General features: G+C 36.1%; 9 protein-coding genes across 9 annotated transcripts; 6 read left to right on the top strand and 3 right to left on the bottom strand.

Annotated features, from left to right (window-relative positions):
• Positions 1-256: 256 nt before the first annotated feature.
• EV154DRAFT_529378 (Septin-type guanine nucleotide-binding (G) domain-containing protein) lies at positions 257-2,011 on the bottom strand. Its single transcript, XM_051603662.1, has 6 exons — positions 1,666-2,011; positions 1,375-1,600; positions 1,244-1,325; positions 1,041-1,178; positions 851-968; positions 257-790 (listed from the first exon to the last, which is right to left on the bottom strand). The coding sequence occupies exons 1-6, from the start codon at positions 1,726-1,728 to the stop codon at positions 416-418; spliced, it is 1,002 nt and encodes a 333-aa protein (XP_051451312.1). The 5' UTR covers positions 1,729-2,011; the 3' UTR covers positions 257-415.
• A 1,506-nt stretch (positions 2,012-3,517) lies between these two features.
• EV154DRAFT_529374 (uncharacterized protein) lies at positions 3,518-5,050 on the top strand. The gene is made up of 4 exons (XM_051603661.1): positions 3,518-3,737; positions 3,795-3,843; positions 3,918-3,963; positions 4,029-5,050. Exons 1-4 carry the CDS (start codon positions 3,647-3,649, stop codon positions 4,749-4,751), a joined length of 909 nt encoding a protein of 302 aa, XP_051451311.1. The 5' UTR covers positions 3,518-3,646; the 3' UTR covers positions 4,752-5,050.
• On the bottom strand, positions 5,051-7,345 carry EV154DRAFT_529369 (uncharacterized protein). Its single transcript, XM_051603660.1, has 6 exons — positions 7,027-7,345; positions 6,266-6,954; positions 6,003-6,191; positions 5,711-5,931; positions 5,307-5,641; positions 5,051-5,237 (listed from the first exon to the last, which is right to left on the bottom strand). Exons 1-6 carry the CDS (start codon positions 7,322-7,324, stop codon positions 5,107-5,109), a joined length of 1,863 nt encoding a protein of 620 aa, XP_051451310.1. The 5' UTR covers positions 7,325-7,345; the 3' UTR covers positions 5,051-5,106.
• Positions 7,346-9,846: 2,501 nt separating this feature from the next.
• On the top strand, positions 9,847-10,077 carry EV154DRAFT_431459 (uncharacterized protein; the record flags this gene model as incomplete). Its single annotated transcript, XM_051596612.1, has 1 exon — positions 9,847-10,077. One exon carries the CDS (start codon positions 9,847-9,849, stop codon positions 10,075-10,077), a length of 231 nt encoding a protein of 76 aa, XP_051451309.1.
• Positions 10,078-10,087: 10 nt separating this feature from the next.
• EV154DRAFT_529368 (uncharacterized protein) lies at positions 10,088-10,763 on the bottom strand. The gene has a single exon (XM_051603659.1). The coding sequence runs from the start codon at positions 10,642-10,644 to the stop codon at positions 10,405-10,407; it is 240 nt and encodes a 79-aa protein (XP_051451308.1). The 5' UTR covers positions 10,645-10,763; the 3' UTR covers positions 10,088-10,404.
• Positions 10,764-12,226: 1,463 nt separating this feature from the next.
• On the top strand, positions 12,227-13,488 carry EV154DRAFT_110165 (uncharacterized protein). Its single transcript, XM_051593901.1, has 4 exons — positions 12,227-12,493; positions 12,556-12,800; positions 12,867-13,006; positions 13,058-13,488. Exons 2-4 carry the CDS (start codon positions 12,617-12,619, stop codon positions 13,178-13,180), a joined length of 447 nt encoding a protein of 148 aa, XP_051451307.1. The 5' UTR covers positions 12,227-12,493; positions 12,556-12,616; the 3' UTR covers positions 13,181-13,488.
• A 604-nt stretch (positions 13,489-14,092) lies between these two features.
• EV154DRAFT_407987 (tRNA pseudouridine synthase B) lies at positions 14,093-14,677 on the top strand (the record flags this gene model as incomplete). The annotated part of the gene is made up of 2 exons (XM_051595349.1): positions 14,093-14,364; positions 14,422-14,677. Coding segments are annotated over 2 exons (528 nt in total), but the record flags the coding sequence as incomplete, so codon positions are not given.
• Positions 14,678-14,828: 151 nt separating this feature from the next.
• Positions 14,829-16,477, top strand: EV154DRAFT_540691 (uncharacterized protein; the record flags this gene model as incomplete). Its single annotated transcript, XM_051604434.1, has 3 exons — positions 14,829-15,416; positions 15,490-16,341; positions 16,427-16,477. The coding sequence occupies 3 exons, from the start codon at positions 14,829-14,831 to the stop codon at positions 16,475-16,477; spliced, it is 1,491 nt and encodes a 496-aa protein (XP_051451305.1).
• A 1,560-nt stretch (positions 16,478-18,037) lies between these two features.
• On the top strand, positions 18,038-19,744 carry EV154DRAFT_431429 (glycoside hydrolase superfamily; the record flags this gene model as incomplete). The annotated part of the gene is made up of 8 exons (XM_051596608.1): positions 18,038-18,157; positions 18,220-18,312; positions 18,376-18,754; positions 18,899-18,924; positions 18,957-19,142; positions 19,203-19,246; positions 19,302-19,630; positions 19,684-19,744. Coding segments are annotated over 8 exons (1,238 nt in total), but the record flags the coding sequence as incomplete, so codon positions are not given.

Here is a 19,744-nt window from a genome sequence, read left to right as displayed (position 1 = left end):
ATTAGGAAAATGATGCTTCTACGTGTCAACATTGTTTATGCATCAGAAGCACTAGACCAATCTATCTAAACTTTTTGGAAATATAAGCTTTTCTTAAATAAACGATACTTTTTAAAAATAAAGAGTGGAAGATCGGGATCAACATTATATTTTGGTATTTCGCTAAAGATAATTGGTTCAAGTGGTACTTTACGTATTAAAACGTTGCCCTGAGTAGCGTTTCAAAATAAGGGGGTGCAAGGTCGTACACATGCCATTTCCATTTTAAGCAATTTTCTTTATTATTAAAAAAATAAAAAATTATTATAGGTGTGTATGTGTGTGTGTGTGTGTGTGCGTGTGTGTGCGTGTTTGTGTAGAAAGTACATGATAAAAAAAAAAGATTAAGTAAATATTTGTGTATTAGTGAATTACTTTAATCCTCTGATGATTCAGGCTTATTGTGTTGAATTTGAGTGGATTCTTTAATGGCCATCAATTGCTTTGCACGGAAAGTCTCATAATGAATCATGGCGGTAGTCTCAATCAAGTCTTGTAAGTGAGTTCTTGTCAAGAAATTACGCAAATGAATAAATTCACAATGGTTGGGATCTTCCACATTAATAGCTCCCCAACGTGTCTTTCTTCCACGTACTGCTTTACCGTCAATCACCACATTTCTCTCGGAACCTACAATGGCAAAAGGAACAAGCTCAAAAATGGTTTCGTTCAATGCCTTTTCTTGTTCCTCATCCTCTTCACTTTCATAAGGGTATAATCTGATATTGTGGAATACAAGCTCAGCCTTGATCTATTAAAGAATAAGGTAAGTAACACGCTATATTATATTAAACACGAGGATGATCTTTACTCTTTGCTTAAAAGCGTCACGTTCTTCAGTAGTAAGCGAGTCGGATTTGGCAATGACAGGTACGACATTGACAACTTCAGAAAGCTTCTTAAGTACAACAATATCAATGGGCTTAAGACTATATAAACGCAAAGCGAATTGAGTTTTTGTTGTTGTTGTTGTTGTAGTAGTGGATAAATGCATAACTTACGAGTGACCAGAAGGTGTGATAAAGAAGAGACAACAATGAATACGTGTGTCAATAATATAACGTTCACGTCTTGCGGTTAATTCTTTACGGAGATACGCAGAATGTTGATCCTTGATGTATTTAATAATAGGCTCCCAACTTTTTAGGAGCAAAAAAAAAAAAAAATTAAAATTAATTAAGGCTTAATTTTTGTTTTTACTTACCAGTTGTCATTGTTGACTTGATCGCCATAACCAGGTGTATCCACGATATTCAAGCTTAAACGCACACCATTTTCCTCGATAGCTGTGTATTGTTAGTAGGGAAATATGTAATATAGTCAAATAAGACTCACTGTGAGCGACGGCTTCGATTTCTGTGGTTTGACGGGTGGTCTCAGAAGCGTCTAAACGACCTTTGCTGTCAATCAAGTGAGAGGCAAAGATGGTGTTGACCAATGTTGATTTACCAAGGCCGGATTGACCTACAACCATGACGTTGAATTGGAAACCCTTTTTCAGCAACTTTTTCTCGATCTGCTGGGTGATGGTGTCGAAACCAACATAGCTGTTCAAGAGAGTCTATGAGAAAGTTAGGTTAGTCAAGTTAAAAGGGGGGGGGGTTAAAATGGGGATGAAAGGCTCACCTGGTGAGGAGAGAGGTTGACGTTTTGCTCTGAAGTAGGGGTTGACATTGTTGATGTGGACATGGTGTTAAATGAAAAAGATGAATATAAGTGTAGCTGGGTGGGGATTAATAGATGGGGAGGTGATACAAAATAAGACGAATCGCACGTGGGATGATAAAAGTCAACACCTGTCTTTATACCATAACGAGGAATAAGGTAAAATGACCCCGCCACCCTCAGACAAAAGATATCAACCCTCAAAAGTGTCTGTGTCAATGATAAAAAAAAAAAAAAAGAAAGATTCGGAAATAAGAAAAATAAGCAGTGTGATTACAACTAAAGTCACAATGAATACATGTCGGAAGGAGGCTTCCGCTTTTCTGTTATGGACTGACTCTATTCGGCCATGTCATTTAATATCATGTATATATAAAAAAAAAAAAAGAAGGGAGAAAATACGCCCAATAATTGATATATCCTTTTCTATACATTAAGGTTTGGTTCATCCTCTCATCGTAGTAATTACCTTTTCCCCCCTCTCTTTCTTACGATAAACACAAACATATAAACATACAAACGAACAACCCTGGACTTCTCATTGTACGCCAATCCATCTCTTCTGGTGCATGAAAAAAGATTAAAGTTTTTGGCATAGCAAAATTAAATAAATTAACTATGACACACGGCCTTTTTTTTTAGTCTAAAAAAAAAATCATTAGAAGGAAGACTCCCCTTCTTTTTTATTTTTTATCTGCTCCCTGTGTATATTGAGACAGAAATTACATTTTTTAAACATTTAAGAAAAAAATACGCCATTAATCAATGTAAGAAACAGTAAAAAAAGGGGTGTCCAAAAGAGAAAAAAGGTTAATATTTTTTCTTCTGTTTATAAAAGACCCTTTATGTACGCATGTTGCAAAAAAAACACCAAAATAGATGGGGGAGGTCAAAGGAGAAAATGAGGAGAGAAATAGAATAGAATAAAACTCAAAAAACTTGAACGCCAAAAATTTCTCATATAATCCCCTTGTCAGCGCGCTGTATAAGTTACTACAAGTTTTTTTTTTTTTTTTTTTTTTTTTGAGGAGATGCCAATCGATTCGATTGAATTTGATAATCATCATAAAAAAGAGGAGTGGTGTAGATGAACTACATCGAACCATGGACTACTTCTTTTTTCAGGGGTTGTCCTGCTGCTACTGATGATGTTATTTCACCATCAGCAGTAGTAGCAGTGGCAGTAGTAGTGGCAACAAATACTATTTTATTTCCATAGCAACCGCAAACATCATAATGGCGAAGAAGGAAAGTCCGAACTTTTTTTTTTTTTTTTTTTTTTTTTTTTTTTTTTTTTTTACCAATGCGTCAATACTATTCTTAGTAGTACCAATGACAAGGAGAAACATTTTTTTTTTTTTTGTGCACGGTGATGAGAAGTCGGGACAGATCCGTGAAGAGTGCCTCTGTTTATCGGTTGATTAGAAAAGGGAGGAGTGATTTATTCGGAGTTGTTCAGTCTTACCACGCAATCAACATGTGAAACATGGCTACACGATCGATGACAACTAATGGGATAAGTTGACTTTTTAGCTGTGAGTAGATCTTTCAGTAACTCGCTTTTTCTCTTTCCTCCTATTTTTGGTGTATCCTAATAAGCCTAGTCTTTTCCACTCTACCCAATACACATATACAAGGAGTTCGGAAATAGCACACAAACCTTCTGTTGTGCTATCCTAGGGGGTTAACCTAGGGAGCAATATTATTTATTTATTTGATATAAAAAGAGGATAAAATAAACTTGTCTTCTATAAATAATTAAACAATTCTTTTTTTTTTTTTTTTATCTTTTTTTATTATTACTCTTTACATACATTATATTAAATAATACCACTACTGCTTATTTTTTTTTTTTTCGTTTGACAACTGAGAAAAAAAAAAATTGAAAAAAAAATATATTTGAAAAAAAAATATATATATATATATACACTAGCCTCATAATATGGAGATTTTGGAACTTGTTCATCAAGAGACTGCACCCAGTTTAGAAAGACCTTTCGAATGTGCATTCAAGGAATGCAAAAAGACGTTTGGTAAATAATTGCTCATTCGGCATAAAACGCTTTCAACTAAACTTTAATTTATTATAGGCAGACGTTCTGATTTGGTTCGACATTCTCGTATTCATACGAACGAAAGGTAAATAACAACAATGTTTTCATATACCCCCCCCCCCAGCTGTCAAAAAATTAACCCTCATTATTTTATTATAGACCGTTTAATTGTAGAGAACAGAGCTGTGGCAAAAGCTTTATTCAGGTAACAAAGAAGAATGAAATGATAAAAAAGGCAGTTGAATCCTAAATCAATTTTATTTCAATTAGCGATCAGCTTTGACTGTACATATGCGTACACACTCTGGCGAAAGACCACACGTGTGTGAATTTCCTCTTTGCAACAAGAGTTTCAGTGATAGCAGTTCTCTTGCTAGACATAGAAGAACGCACACTGGTAAAAGACCTTATCGATGCCCTTTTGAGAACTGCTCAAAAAGTTTCGTTCGTAAAACCATCCTTACCAAGCATATGAAGGGTGACCACGTAACCAATGGCAGAAGACCCTCCGTACAATGGCAACCATTTATAGAAGAGAGACGTAAAGTTATGCTTGAACAGCAGCAACAACAACAACAACAACAACAGCAGCAGCAGCAGCAGCAACAGCAGCAGCAGCAGCAACAACAACAACAACAACAACAAAATTGTGCTTGCACAGAATGTTATAGTAACTCTTCTCCACCTTACTGGTCACCCAACACACCTGGGTTGTCTGGTTATGAAGATGATTCTTCTAGTACGAGTAGTCCATCCTCTCCATCCAGTGTTTCTTGGCCTTATAGTGTAGCCATTCCCTATCAATATGCTCAACCAACACCACAACCCCCATTATGGAGCTCTAGTGTCTATGATCGCGACCATGTCGTTTTACCCAGTTTATCAAATTTATTGGTTCCCAGCAAACAATTATGGTCTCCTTTAACAGCAGCAACAGCAGCAACAACAACAACAACAAGAAGAGATAGTGGCGTTTCATTGTTTAATCCTTGAACACGCACGCTCTATTTCTAATTATGCACTTTCATTATTCCCAAAATCGATACCAACAACAACCAAAAAAAGAAAAAAAAAAAAGCAAGCCCTAAAAAAAAAAACAAAAAACAATTCTATGATCATCATCTTCTATTCTGAATAGAAGCAGCTCTTCTCCTTGTATGTTTAAAAAAAAATTATTCTATGATTTATATGAACTTTATGCCCCCTCTCATCATCATCCTCCTCGCCATCCTCTCACCTACTCACCCCCTTTTTTTTCTCCCCTTGCTAATTTTTTTTTTTTTAAACACATAAAAATTCAAATAATGCCCCTATTTTAATAAAAATACATTGCATCAATGTTTCATCTTCATACTACTCTTTCTTCTTGTTGCAATATATGAGCTTCCATTAATTCTACCTCATGATCAACCCATGATGGCAACTCACAATTGGATATTTGCTCCAAAGTCTGCTTCAGAACTGATTTAATTTCAGCATCTATAATTAAAAAAAAAAAAATTAAATTAAAATTAATTACCCCCCAGAAAATACACAGACACAACTTACTCTTCTCTTTCACTAAAGCTTCATGTGCTTCTTTCATGCGCTCAAGATTCGCTTGCTGTTTCTCTAACTGCCCATCCTCCTTCTCTATCAGTTTCGAACAGTCTCTTAACCTGTCTATTTCATGCTGCGCGGATTGGATTTGATCTTTGTATACTGCAGCATTTTGAAACCGACGGCTTTCAATCGCTAACTCTTTTTGTCGTTGCCAACGCGTTATTTTATGCTCCCATGCTCTCATTGACTCATCCACTTCGATGCTTTTTTGTTGCTGTCCAAACAACTCTTCTTGCATCGCATCCACCTTTTTTTCCACCTCCCGAACACGTTCCCGAGACCTAAAATAACACTCTCTTTTAGTCATGGCTGCATTGTTTATATATTTTTTGTATGTTTGATGTACTTGCGCCTGGATCTCTCGTTGATGCTGTGCTAATGTACCGTCTCGCGTTTGAATACACTGGATAAATCGTAAAAGTGAATCCATCATGTCCTTTTGTTGTGCCAGTTCCATGGCCTCGGCCATTTGTTCATTTAGTGTCTGGAGTTCATTTAACCCGCCATCCTTGTCTTGCTGGTGTTTATTCATATCTTCCATAATCGCCGTCTCCTGCTCATTCAAAACATGCTAATATACGCCTTTCTGTCAATCCAACCATCCCTCTTCCTTTACATAAATAAATAAATAAAATAACTCACTTCTTTTTCGGAAATATCGCTCTTTTTGGATTGAAGTTGCTGATATTCTTGCTCATGTTCTAGGGTTTCTTGCGAGAACGGCAATAACTTTTCATGCATAACAGAGGCTATCTCGGTCATGCTCTTCTCCAGCGTTGCTTTTTTAGTTTGAAGCCTATTTAATTTTAGTTTCAGATCATCCATCTCGGTCTAACGATGATAAAAAAAAAACTTTTTAAAATACACATGACAACGATAAAGTTTTCTTCTTCTTCTTGTCTTACTTGGATGAGTTGCACCTCTTTGGAAAGATCCTTTTGTTGATGATCCAGTTGAAAAGTAGCTTCTCCTTTGCGTTCGGTCAGATCCTCATCTGCCTGCTCCCAAAGTCCCAACTCAAAGGCCACCTCACTCTTTTGTGATTCAAGGCCTTGTCTGCCCAGCTCGATTTCTTCTAAGCGTTTTTGATGCATGCGTTCATGATCCGTGACAAACTTCATGTACTGTAAATGACGTTCCTCTTTTACCTTTTCACAACAATCCAATACATGCGTCGCTGCTTCCGACTCTCTTACCATAATATCATGCATCTCCCGCCATACTGCATCTACCCGAGGTAAATACCCCGTGTCCAGTTCATTTAAACTTTGGGTTAACTTTACCCGTGTCGCCTCTAATCTCTCCACACGTACAAAATCTTCTTGTGATATCGCTTCATCTCGTTCCTTTTCCAGCTCCAAAAGTCGGGTTCTCAGCGTCATTATTTGGTCGCGTGTTTGCTCTTGTCGTTTATAATGACGTTGCAACGTTTGCAAGCGATGATTTTTCTCGGCTTGTATACGGTGTAAAGTAGAACTGGCCGAAATTAGCTTTAGCTCCTCGTTCGCTTGAAATTTACGTCCTGATGGTGCTGAGGTTACCGGAAAAGAAGTTTTGGTGGTGGCGGTAGTGGTTGAGGAAGATGCCGATGACGCTGACAATGAATTTTTTGTTGTTGTTTTGTTTAGGTTTTATTATGCAAAAATTAAGATACACAGATACTTACATGAACTCATGAAGGGAAATGCAGACTTTACTTCAAAGTTAGTTGACCTCCTGCCAGAACTGGGAGATAACCTTTGGTCTTGCGAAGCCATAGCAAAATCATCAATCATGGAGAAAATGGTCGATTCCTGCCCCTTCTTCTTTTTCTTCTTTTGTTGCGGTCGAGAGGGGGTAGGTTTCGCTTGATTAACAAACGTGTCTATTTGAGAATCATACAAATCTTCAATGAGTGAGGACGAGAGCACAGATGAAAGACTCTCATGACTTTCTGTCTTGTTCATAAAGTTAAATGCAGACATTGATTATGAGTAAAAAAAAAATAACAAAATACAGCAAAAGAGGAGGGAGTTTTAAAATCTTATCATTCACACATGAGAGCTCTTTCAACCTAAAATTCCTCATGGTTATCAACGGTATCTTGTTTAGGACCTGTAGTCAGGGGAACCAAACATAAAGAGACTCTTACCTTTAAGTGAAAATGGTTTATTACGACAGACTATTTCTATTCATTCGTTCTATTTCATGCTAGTTGTCGTCTGTACTACATCAAAAACAGGGAAAATTAGCATACAGTTACTTCAAAAGAGACGTACGTTTATCAACCTTTTTTTATTTACCTGTAGTTGCTTGATTGAATCTAGTCCACACCCAAAAAAAAAAAAAGTCTTTGACAGAAACGAGTCAGAAACCGTAAAATATGTGACGACTTCTAAACATGTATTGATAAATTAGCTTGAGAATTAAGTGGTAATTTTACCCACCGAATGATTTATATTGTGGTTTCTTCCCTCCACCACATCTCTCTTATTTCTCTTTGGTGAGTAAAGTCTTTGTCGAGGGCTATCGTAGAGCAAGGCTCCTCCGAAAAAGAAAATGTAAGACGTCGTCACCATGGAGCGTCATTTTCCTTTGAATCACGGTAAGTCTCTATTCTCCTTGTTTGAACTTCACACTAAAAATAAAGCTTCACATTCAACATAAGCGAAGGAGAGTGGCATCCCAAGGAGGCCAACTCTTGAATTGTGTGACAAAAAAAAAAAAAAAAAAAAAAAAAACCCCAAAACCAAAATACAGGCACAGCAACTGAAATCAAAGACCTTGAGGTCGTAAACTTGGTACTGGGTATGTCAAGAGCCACTTTGGACTTTGATAAAGTACTAAACTATCACGACTTTCAAAAGTATGATTCAAAAGGCTGGATTAAGCTACTGATGACAACCAGTTTCTTTTTTTCCTTTGGGAGCTCCCCCAAAACAAGAATGATGATAAAAAAATAAAAAACGTTAATCTTCTTCGATATTTTGATTAATTAGTGAGCTGTTAATCCAATCACAATAATGTCATATATAGCTAGTCTTGCATATTGTTGTTAAACACATATTAATCAAAAGTTACCGCGCCTGTTTAATAGAACTTGTCAAATTAGAGACGAGACAAGTATCCTACAAGGTTGACGGCTAAACAAGTTATCATTATCATAATGTTTGGAGTACGAGTGTCTTGGACAAACCAAATCCTCCCATTAAAACATCTCATCAACGTACTATCTTTTCCTGACACAGCTACTGCTGGAAAACACGCCAAGCTTAAAGAGCTTTCCACTCCAGAATTTTACAGAAATCAAATGTGACATACCGGCTATTTAAATACGTATGCGAATAGGTCAACTCTGTACTTTGACATATAGATTTAGCTCTTTCTTTTCAATTAAAATAAAAAATGCCTCTTTATTGTATGTTTTAAATCTCAATAAAATGCAGATCCATACAAGCTCTGATGGTTTGGAGGTAAAGTCTACACAAATGTGTAAAACAAAAAGTGTTACGTCTATTCGCGAGACATATCATTGTACCTTTCTATTAGACGTTTGCGTAGACTTCACCGTTTTCTTTTTATAATTCATGCCTACACAAGCATTTTCTTTTATAATTACGCTTCGCTGTTGATACATTCTACTACTGAAACACTGATGAAAATTCTCCAAGTTGAGCATCACATCTAAATGTGGACCTGGGGCCATTTAAAAATGATTTCAAATCATAAGTAATAAGGCTCAAAAATTAAATGCGGTTAAATAAAAGTATGTTTATCTCACATGTTACCAGTGAAAATAGGATTACTACATGCTTATGGGATTCGCATTTAGTTTGAGGCAACAAGAATTATTGACGTCTAAGTGCAAAGCCTGCGCGCACATCAACCGATAATATAGACCAAAACTTTTTTTTCCACCTCCCCCTCCCTCCATTATATTCAAGTTATCAATTATTCTTAAAGTATTGTTCCACCCGATAGAATTGAATTTTTACAGATCTTTTTCCGTTATTTGATAGGTATTGACCCAATCTAGACATAATGGGACTACACGAAATCAATAATTTAACTATATGAATAATATCTTTCTGTTACACGGGATCAACATCCATTGATTCTAAAAGATCTGAATAAGCTACTCTGTTTTTTTCTTCAAATCACCGCTTCTCGTCTTTTTTCATCTAGTGGTAAGTAAAATGTACCATAACCACCTAAAGAACGCATGTATTGGAGAGGGGGTAAGATCGCACATGCGAGCACAAGCGCTACGAGTCATGTGGACAACCTGGGTAGAGCCAATATTGCAAATCTTGAATGTCTTCTCCATAGCACTATGGTGGGTAGCGTACGATCATTCCTTCGTGTAAAGGTCTTTACCGATATTTGAAGCTCCCCTCCCATTTTTCAAATACGCGCCCAATCGAGTATGAAGCATCGTTCTTTTTGCTGTTTGGGGTTTTTACCTGTAATAATCGAAATCGGTTTAGTGTTTTTTCTGTCTCTGTCAATGTCGCACTTTTTAGACGAAAGTAGCCTGAATATTTACATGGTAAGTTCAAAAGCTCATTCAATTAGGGGTACACTCACAGTAGTTGAAACACCAACCGCTTGTAATGTTACACATACTATAATGGGGGCTATCACAGCAGATTATGCTATTTTGAATGAAATTAAGGAGCCTTTTAAGCCCAAGAAAGTAAAGGTCGATGGAAGTATGAAAAGAAAGAAGCCGGGGTAAAATATTTCCCGGGTGGAACTGTCTAAGGGGTACTTTGTGAGATTGTTTCGAAGACGCCGATTTGGATGGACAAGTTTGATGAAATGAGAAATTTTTACATCATTATAGATAATACACTCGAAAGTGTCACGAGTTTAATCGAGTTGAGAGGATATTAAAGTAGACATTGGAGGATGGGGATGGAAATAGAGCCACTGGGTGCGACATGTAAATTTAGTGAGTTCGCATAACCCTTTATGCCTGATATTAGCTGCTTGGTTAGATAAGGAAAGGAAGGAGAGAGGGATAGAGGAGTAAGATAAGGGGGATAATGATGTATTAATTAATTTATTTAGTAGAGGAAGTTCTTCGTTCTACTTGAGACAGTAAAGTTCCTTCTGACATGAGCTGCCTATTGAGTAAATCCTTGCCAACCTGATTCCTAGATTGATCTAAATCGCTAGTGGACATCACTTGACGAAAGGTATCGGCGATCATCATTGCATCTGGAGTGCTTAAAATAGAACTCTGCATTGTCTTTTCTTGCTGTTGATAAAGACCGCCTGTTGTTGTTGTTGTTGTGTCCATTTGGGCTTTTTTTTTCATCTTCTGCATATTCTTCCAAGCCCAAATAACAACACATATTGCTATAATCACAAGAAGAATCGCAATAATAATAATAGCCAGAATCCATTTATGCTTTAACTTCTCCTGGGTAATAATTTTGGGCTCCATGGGGGTTTCTTTTGAATAGCTGTTTTAGTTATTTAGTTTTCCAATTGGCTTTTTTCTGTAACTTACGAATAATGTTAAACTTTGTATTTGGCTGGACTTTGTTTAATTCATCTATGGCAGAGAATAGAAGAATATCTGGAGAAATGGTATGGTTATGAGGATAGACAAAGGCAAAGACTGTCGATGTCAAATTGGATCCATTCTGTAATGATTTGGGAAACCAATCATCCGTGACTTCTACCGTGAGTGCATTTCCCTTCAAATCCAGCCAGGACTTTATTGTTCTTTCTGTGCTATTTTCTCCTGCGATTGACAAGATGTATAAATCACTCTACAGCAGTACAGTTTGTATATTGGGTATATCGAGTTGATTTTCTGCATTTTTTTTTAAAAATACCTTACACTATTTTCGAACGATGAACTAGTAGTGTACGAGACTCTTTCTTTAACCTTTTTTTTGTATTCAGCATATATATCATTATCTTACTTTTTACTCCAGATAAATGTGTTTTCCTTGCGATTATACCATGTGTCATTTTGGCGTGGTGAGCAAAGGGTCCAAGGAACCCCATCACAGACTAGAAGTAAAGTGTTAAAAAGAAAAGTAAGACCATATAAGTGGTTGTCTTACCTTCTTCTAACGAATAAACACATTGTAAAAGACATATGAATGTTATAAAAAATAGGCAACAATACATCCAAGTAATAAAAAGTGTGTGGGGGGAAAAAACAAGAGTGAACTAAGAAGGATCCTCATAGTATTAAATAAAATAACAAAAAAAGGGGGGGGGGAAGAGGCAACTGTAGGAGTTGGAACTTAAACAGATGCATAAATATCACGCTCGGGTAAAACTTCTTTTTTTGTTGCGGATTTTTTAAAAGAAGGAACGAAATTCTATAGCAATGAGCTGAATCTGTTCTATGCAGGTTTAGTAAAACCGAGATGACTCAATTTGTATTCATAGTCTCGTAACATCACGAATGAGATCAGGGCGTCAGATTTAAAACAATTGCAAACAGCACAAACAGCATGTACATTACACTCACAGATAATTTCCCCAGAGAAGTAATTCCAAAGATCGTATAAAGACCACGGTCAAGGACTTGGGAGAAAATAATAAGGCGACTAAACATCTTTGTTTGGGTAGGAATATCCTTTTTTCTTTTAAAGGTCAATGGCGAGCTTGAATTATCACCTTATTCTCATTGACACTTGATATCCAATTCTCATGCTCTTTTGATAGGAAATCCTTGAGGACTCATAACACGTATCATAGAATTTACTTGTTCAGAGATCTTTCTGTACAAACAGTAAATAGTGAAGGGGGAAGCATTAAAAACAATCGCATACTTTATGGGTGGTAGCGTCATAACTGGCAATATTTACACCTGGGTACGCCTTTTTTTTTTTTTTTTTTTTTTTTTTTTTTTTTTTTTTTTTTGGTAAAATCTACACATTGGTCTATAAAAAAGAAGTTTATGTCATATCATCTTGACTTTTTTTAAGTTGCGCAATATGATGGGGTGTTATGGAATAAAATTCTTTAATAGTGCATGCGACTGAATGCTGATAGACAATTGCCAAGTTCAAAATTGCTTGTAGATATATAAGCCTGGGGCTATTTGCAGATACTTCCATCATAAGTAAAGGCTCAAACATATGTAATTAATGGTCTCCTCACGATAAAGTAAGAGTTTTATGGTATGCTTAAAAAACATATTATACTGTAAGTGTATACTGATTCAAAACTACACATCATACAGGGATTTTACGACACGGATAAACAAATAAAAATTGCCTGATACAGTTTCTTCCAGACCGGACATGGTGTTTTGTACTAAATCATTTGAAATAGGAAACGGGGAGGTCAAACCAGCCAATACACCTAAAGCATTCGTTGATCTTGCACGTGCCAGAATACTCGAGACATGTAAAAGACAATTGCATGTAAGGTTGAGGAAAGCGAGCCCATGGAAAGAGGCCGTAGCTTTTGATGTACACATATACCGTAAATAGAACAATAAAATAAAGGACAATGCAAGGAAAATGACTAATGCCTTCACTATATACTAAGGCTTATCCTACAAACTTTATATCGTTAGTTTTAGAAATGGATATTATCCCTACGTTCGAACCTCTGTAGGACTGATGTACACATCCCATACCACTTATAAATGTGCAGAAAAAGTACTCATGGATTTGATTCAACTAAAGGTAAACCAACAATCTACAATACATATACATGGTATTAACTGCTTCAGGTAGAGATCGATGTACCTGTCTTTGCCAGATGATGACATGGATCTCGACGAAGAATTCACCGCTGTCGACAAGAGCGACCTTTTACCTACTGTATCATACAGTATGGTTTTACACACTCAACGGTAGTTATATTACCTCATCATGTAAATCCTGTAGTATTATATTTACCACGAAAATAACTTCAGTCGATATTATGGTGAATTCTGAATATGGGCTGTCACACTTTATCATAAATTTTGAATATATCAGCTTTTTTCATCTACATATATGTTTGAAAATATCTGTATACTTTAACCGGGTCTGTGCACAGTGCTGTGTTGAATTCTGTCTTTGCTCAAATTTTTTAGCTTATACCGGGTGAACGGCCAAGCAAATATCTGAAATAAAACAGAATGTCTAGATATAACCGACATCCGATCTCGATTTTGAATTATAGTAAGGAACCAGAAAAGAAAACGAGCTTATTATTTTTCACGTTCGGCACCAACCGACAAAGTATGAACCGGCATTCATTTTTTTTTTGTAGCCGACAATATCGACCCGCCTGACTAAATGTATGAGCTAACGACTTATGTCTATTTTAATTATACAGATTGTCGTAATCATTTTCATAACAGTCGATTTAAGTATGAAAAGAATGAATATAAGCATCAACTCATAGCCAGCATTAAATCACCTCTGGATCTATAAGGAGACCAAGCTTTTATCATAGTATATAAACTCAGGAATGGTCTGAGAGAGAATAAAGAGTAGGTTTAGCATTCGAAACAACTATAATGGCAGTCTCTAACAAATAAAAACTAGCCAATTAAATTTACATGAACTGTGTGATGCCAGGGCCTAAAAAAATAAAAAACAGAAAAGAAAAACCTGGTTTTTTTTTTTTAATATTTAATGTCAACATTGACACTTGCACACGCTATTAATGGAGTACTTTCAGTGTATAAACCAAAAGGCTGGTCGTCGAGGAAAGCAACGGATTTTGTACAATACGGTTTGTCTAATGAGTTATGGAAAGAAGCTGAGCCGATAAAGAGAAAACAACGAGTCAAGATCGGCCATGGCGGTACGTTAGATCCGATGGCGGAAGGTGTGCTTGTGCTTGGAATAGGTAAAGGGTGTAAGGAGCTGGAAGAGTACTTAAAGGGCACCAAAGAATATTTGGTTACAGCCAAATTCGGAGAAGCTACGGACACATATGATGCAACAGGCACAGTAATTAAAATAGAAAGTACCGACCATTTAACACGAGAATTGGTGATGAAAACATTACCTTCTTTCAAAGGAAATATTACACAGGTTCCACCCATGTAAGGAAAGTTATTGTGATGTGTTTTTCAGCAATCCTAATATGGTAATTTTTATAGTTATTCTGCACTAAAGATACAAGGGAAACGATTGTACGATTATGCCAGGAAGAATATAGAATTGCCGGAACCGATTCAGGCTAGAAGTGTTTATATTGAGGAATTACAAGTCATAAATTATAATAAAAATGTATTGGAAATGCGAGTTGTATGCGGTGGAGGCACTTATATGAGAAGTCTGGTACATGATATAGCGGTATCGATGGGAACATGCGGCCACATGACAGAATTGAAAAGAACGCGACAAGGAATATTTAACATTGGAGACACTTTGAATTTAGATCAAAGCACCTTTTCTGTACAAGCGGTTTTAAAGAAGATTGTAGCACAAAGAAAGTAATAAAAATACCAATTAAAATTTTCTCCATCTCTCCTTTCTTTTTTTTTCTTCATCTCTTTCTCACATTATGCCAATCTCCACTTTACCTTCAGAACTACTTGTACAAATATTACAAAATATTCTGGAATTTACAGATACCTCGTCAAAAGACTTATTAAACTGTTCGCTTACATGCAAAATATGGAGTTATTGTGCTTTACAGTTACTGTGGCACAAACCACTTTTATTAAAACCACTAGCATGGACTGAATTTCAGAAAACATTATTGTTACCAGAGAAGACAACATATATAGCTTATGCTCCACTTGTGCGACGTATTAATCTAGCTGCCGTATCAGATTTTATTAGCGATGATTCATTAGAAACATTATCTGTATGCAAACAATTAGATCGTGTGACTCTCACAGGTTGTTCTTATATTACGGACAGAGGTATTATCAATTTCTTGAGTAAGGATGTCGGTCAATATTTATTGTCAATGGATCTGTCTGAAATCAAAAACATTACGGACGAAACAATATTCATGATTGCAAAAACTTGTAAAAGGCTTCAAGGTTTAAATCTATCGATGAACCCTCCTATCAAAGAAGAATGTACCGCAATCACTGATAAAAGTATCGTTCAGTTAGCTGAAAATTGTAGAGATTTAAGAAGAGTAAGGAGTGCACCCCCCATGAAGGAGCTAAAAAGTAAGGAGTGAATAGTATTGACAACAATTTTTATTATAGATTAGGCTCTCCAATTGGAAGAAACTTACTGATGTCTCAATCACTGCTTTAACGACTTACTGTCCAACTCTATTGGAAATCGATGTCGTTAATTGCTCAATCACAAACAATTCTTTGATACAAATATTTTCCAAATGTAGAGAATTGCGTGAACTAAAAGTAAATCAATGTCAATCTATCAATGACCTTGCCTTCACTAAATCTTCACTGGCAACTATACCCATCGGAAAGGAAATATATTATGATCAGCTCAGAATATTGGATTTAACAAACGTAGTCATGATTACTGACAACACCATTGACTGCATCACACAAGCTGCACCCAAAATTCGAAATTTAATATTCAACAAGTGTGTGAACATCACGGATAAAGGCATTGAATATTTAGCTCGCCTGGGGAGATATTTGCACTACATTCATCTTGGCTCTTGTCGACTCATAACCGACGAATCTATCAAACATCTTGCATCAAATTGTACAAGAATTCGATATATTGATTTGGCTGCGTGTCATAATCTGGGTGATGACACCGTGATTGCATTAGCAGCGTTGCCTAAACTGAAACGAATTGGCTTGGTCAAATGTAATCGTATCACTAATCGTGCCATTATGGCTCTGACTAGAAATTCCCGGACAAGCGTATCTTTGGAACGTATTCATCTATCGTACTGTGACCAACTGACTGCTCAAGCTATCTCCGTACTCGTCATTCATTGTAGAAGATTAACCCATCTCAGTTTATCGTTCGTACCGGCTTTTCAACGTCAGGAATTCCAACAGTTTTGTAGACCTCCTCCAAAAGAATATAATGCGGATTATCAAAGAGCTTTCTGTGTATTTAGTGGACCAAACGTGAAAACTTTGCGTGATCACTTTAGATCGACAGTACACTCGGGAAGAGAACATTTAACTCGTCGATTATACTATCATAACGAAGCGAGCAGAATCGATGAAATCAATGACAACATGCATAGAGTTCATACTGTAAATTAGTACATTAAATATACATATCTAAATAAAACGAATGGTTTGTGGAGTCACGTCATATGAGTAAAGCTTTCTTTTTGTGATATATTCATGATCCCACTTATTTATTATCCATCTCGTACCATTTCGAAACAAGAAATACAGGGCATGTTTTTGTTTATATTTCGCAAGTACGCAACCGTATGTTACGCTGGCTGAAATGGAAATATAGCTGACGCTACAGAGTTACAGGATTGCTGAATTTACACATGTTGGGATGATAAACATAGGCTTAAAATGTCAACGTTAATCGTCCAAGCTTTGTAATTGGCTTAGACGAATGTTATCATTTGGGGGTTCATTAGCATTTGACTTTTTTTTTTTTCAAATGATCAGCACAAGACTTGCTTAGCAGAGTACCAAAAACAAACACTTACTCTTTTAAGATAGTATCGGACTGGTGGGTTGTATTTGGCCATACATCCTACTACTATCTCTATTCAGTAGCCCCAATCTTTACCATACAATTGCTATCAGTACTACTTTGGACGGAGTTACTTTTTTTTTTAGAATTTCACAAATCTCGATGTGATGTACGTCGCTTACATATATGACAAGCATCCACCTATAACCAGCCCGGACTTTATGCTCCTTTGGTAAGAGATAAGAATCTTATTTTATGGGGTGGAAATTCTTTCATACTGAAAATATTTTCTTAATTTTAACGATGACGTAAGTATAACCGATATATGCTTAATATTGACCGTTAATCATCTCCCCCGCACATCACCTTGTTACATATAGTACTACTAATTGTTGGTTTTTTATTCTTTAAACTAATTTTTGTCTGCGCTCTAATAATTGTAGTACTCTGAAAGGAGGGTTATTTACTTTTTTCAATAAAAGACAAAGACACTGCCCAAAGAACCCGGGTCTGCTAATATTTTCCATTTTTGGACTATTGATCACAACAAAAACGCTTCTTCGCCTTGTTACTGCCAATCCCATTTGTCACACCCCCTTAATTTTTTACGCAAATGTTTTCAATGATGATTTTATTTTATTTAGATAAATTAAGCGCTTTGGCCAATTATTCATGGGGCCTGACTCGTGTTTATTTTCTAAAGTCACTTTGACAGATCAACTTACAACTGTAGTCGGTAGTAGTAGAACGAGTAATTTTAATGACTAGTGAGTGAGTACATGATTCGATGTACTGATACATATCTCTATCAAAGTATTTTTAAATTCTAAAATCCATCCATTAGCACATTTTAAACATAACCCGCATGTCTATTCTAGATTCTAATGTCAATTATGCTTTATTTCCGATTTGTTTGAATGCTGGCACAAAAATGTTACAAGTAAATTTGGTCTATTGTTGTGATTTTTTATCCAGAAAAAAAAAGAGAGTTAAGCTTTACCATTATAAGGGTCATGTAAAAAATATGCTAGCCGTAAATCAATAATGCATGCAGATTCGTCGTCACATTGGATTTCTTTTGTTCTAAATTTGTTAACATTTATATTACATTAAAATATTGTTTTTTCCTCTCTTCTTTCTTTACTACATTTCAACAACATGAAATCACTTGCCTTAACTTCAGCGATCGCTGTAATTTTTCCTTCTATTGTTTGGGCCACTTATTTATGGCCAGTTCCCCAATCCTTTAAGCAGGGTCGAGTCGAATTAAACCTTGATGTTTGTACAACGCGAATACTGTTTTTTTTACTGTGATTTAATAGATGCTTATACTTGTTTAGACAACATTCCACATTGAAGCTCCAGAAGTTGCATATCTTCAAGAAGCGGTCCATCGATATACTGAACTTATCATCCACGAGAGATGGACACCTGTAAGCCCCTTCTCTTAATATAGTAATGTTATTGTTTTTGCTTAAATTTTATTGTTCATTTAGGTCCAAGTTCCTTTAACACCAACTAACGAAACAAGTCCTGTTGCTCGTCGTACATTAGGTGCATTAGAGATCATCATTGCAGATGAAGATAAAAAATTAGAATATGGAGTGGATGAATCCTATACTTTAGATATTCCAATCAACGGTGGTGTAGCAACATTGAAATCAGAAACTGTGTGGGGGACAATCCGCGGACTTGAAACATTCTCTCAATTGGTTCAAGCTCGTCCAGAACGAAACGAGGAGGGAGAGATCATGTATTTTGAAAACGAAGAGGATTATGATGAGGGAAACTACGGTTTTGAGGACTTATTTATACCAAATGCACCTATCCGAATTGAAGATTCTCCAAAGTTCTCACACCGTGGTTTGATGCTGGGTAAATGATACAAAATTTTAATACAAACTATTTAGCGTAGAAAAACGGAAACTAAATTCTAATAGACACATCGAGAAACTTTTACCCCATAAAGGACATCCTTCGAACTATTGATGCGATGGCATATAATAAAATGAATGTAAGTACATACTGATCAATCTTTGTCTACTGTAACTGACATTTTTTTATTTTTATTGTATAGGTTTTTCATTGGCATATTACTGATTCTCACAGTTTCCCTCTCAAGCTGCAGAGTGTGCCTGAACTTGCTCAAGAGGGTGCATATAAGCTACATCAGAAACGTTTGGTATACACAAAAAGAGATGTAAGACAAGTCATTGATTATGCATATAAACGTGGTGTACGAGTTATACCTGAAATTGATATGGTAATTACTTTTACTTTTTTAAAATTAAAAATCACATTGGGTCATACTAAAACTATATAGCCTGCACATACTGGTTCTTGGGCTTTGTCTCATAAAGAAATTACGTAAGATAAACTTTCTCCTAATTAACATGCAGTTCATAATATATCCTATTATTAGAACATGTACCGGTGTTCATTATCTTGATGAATCCAACGATTGGAGTAAAAGGCTTGCAGCAGAACCAGGTACCGGTCAACTGAACCCTATCCATAATAAGACGTATGAAATTGTAGAAAAAGTTATTACGGAAGTGAGTGAGTTGTTCTCAGATGATTGGTTTCACGGGGGTGGTGATGAACCTGTTTATAATTGTTGGAATCAAGATGAAGACGTTAGAAATTACATGAAGAAGAATAATGCTACAGGAGTTGATCTCCTAGGCATTTTTTTACAAAAAGAATTAGATATGATTCATGATTCGGACAAAACGGCTATTCTTTGGGAAGGTAACATATTACTTTTATCATCTTTAGAGCAATTGTTTTTGACAACTTTGTAGATCCTGTTACCAATGTTCATTTGCCCATCTCCAAAGATGTTGTCATGCAAGTTTGGATAAA

Source organism: Mucor mucedo, assembly GCF_025094135.1.
Source record: "Mucor mucedo strain NRRL 3635 chromosome Unknown EV154scaffold_192, whole genome shotgun sequence".
NCBI classification, from domain to species: Eukaryota; Fungi; Mucoromycota; class Mucoromycetes; order Mucorales; family Mucoraceae; genus Mucor; species Mucor mucedo.
The sequence above is the reverse complement of the archived record's forward strand: the minus strand, read 5'-3'. Positions and strand labels throughout refer to the sequence as shown.

Bases quoted from the DNA above. Each gene is read 5' to 3' on its own strand.
- EV154DRAFT_529378 (XM_051603662.1), bottom strand. From the start codon at position 1,728: ATGTCCACATCAACAATGTCAACCCCTACTTCAGAGCAAAACGTCAAC. The intron at 1,601-1,665 runs GTGAGCCTTTCA...ACTTTCTCATAG, and splicing joins TCAACCTCTCTCCTCACCAG to ACTCTCTTGAACAGCTATGT. The intron at 791-850 runs GTAAAGATCATC...ATTCTTTAATAG, and splicing joins GTGACGCTTTTAAGCAAAGA to ATCAAGGCTGAGCTTGTATT.
- EV154DRAFT_529374 (XM_051603661.1), top strand. From the start codon at position 3,647: ATGGAGATTTTGGAACTTGTTCATCAAGAGACTGCACCCAGTTTAGAA. The intron at 3,738-3,794 runs GTAAATAATTGC...AATTTATTATAG, and splicing joins GGAATGCAAAAAGACGTTTG to GCAGACGTTCTGATTTGGTT. The intron at 3,844-3,917 runs GTAAATAACAAC...ATTTTATTATAG, and splicing joins CGTATTCATACGAACGAAAG to ACCGTTTAATTGTAGAGAAC.
- EV154DRAFT_529369 (XM_051603660.1), bottom strand. From the start codon at position 7,324: ATGTCTGCATTTAACTTTATGAACAAGACAGAAAGTCATGAGAGTCTT. The intron at 5,642-5,710 runs GCAAGTACATCA...GTGTTATTTTAG, and splicing joins CATCAACGAGAGATCCAGGC to GTCTCGGGAACGTGTTCGGG. The intron at 5,238-5,306 runs GTAAGTTGTGTC...TTTTAATTATAG, and splicing joins AGCTTTAGTGAAAGAGAAGA to ATGCTGAAATTAAATCAGTT.
- EV154DRAFT_529368 (XM_051603659.1), bottom strand. From the start codon at position 10,644: ATGGACACAACAACAACAACAACAGGCGGTCTTTATCAACAGCAAGAA.
- EV154DRAFT_110165 (XM_051593901.1), top strand. From the start codon at position 12,617: ATGGTGTTTTGTACTAAATCATTTGAAATAGGAAACGGGGAGGTCAAA. The intron at 12,801-12,866 runs GTAAATAGAACA...CTATATACTAAG, and splicing joins TTTTGATGTACACATATACC to GCTTATCCTACAAACTTTAT. The intron at 13,007-13,057 runs GTAAACCAACAA...TGCTTCAGGTAG, and splicing joins TGGATTTGATTCAACTAAAG to AGATCGATGTACCTGTCTTT.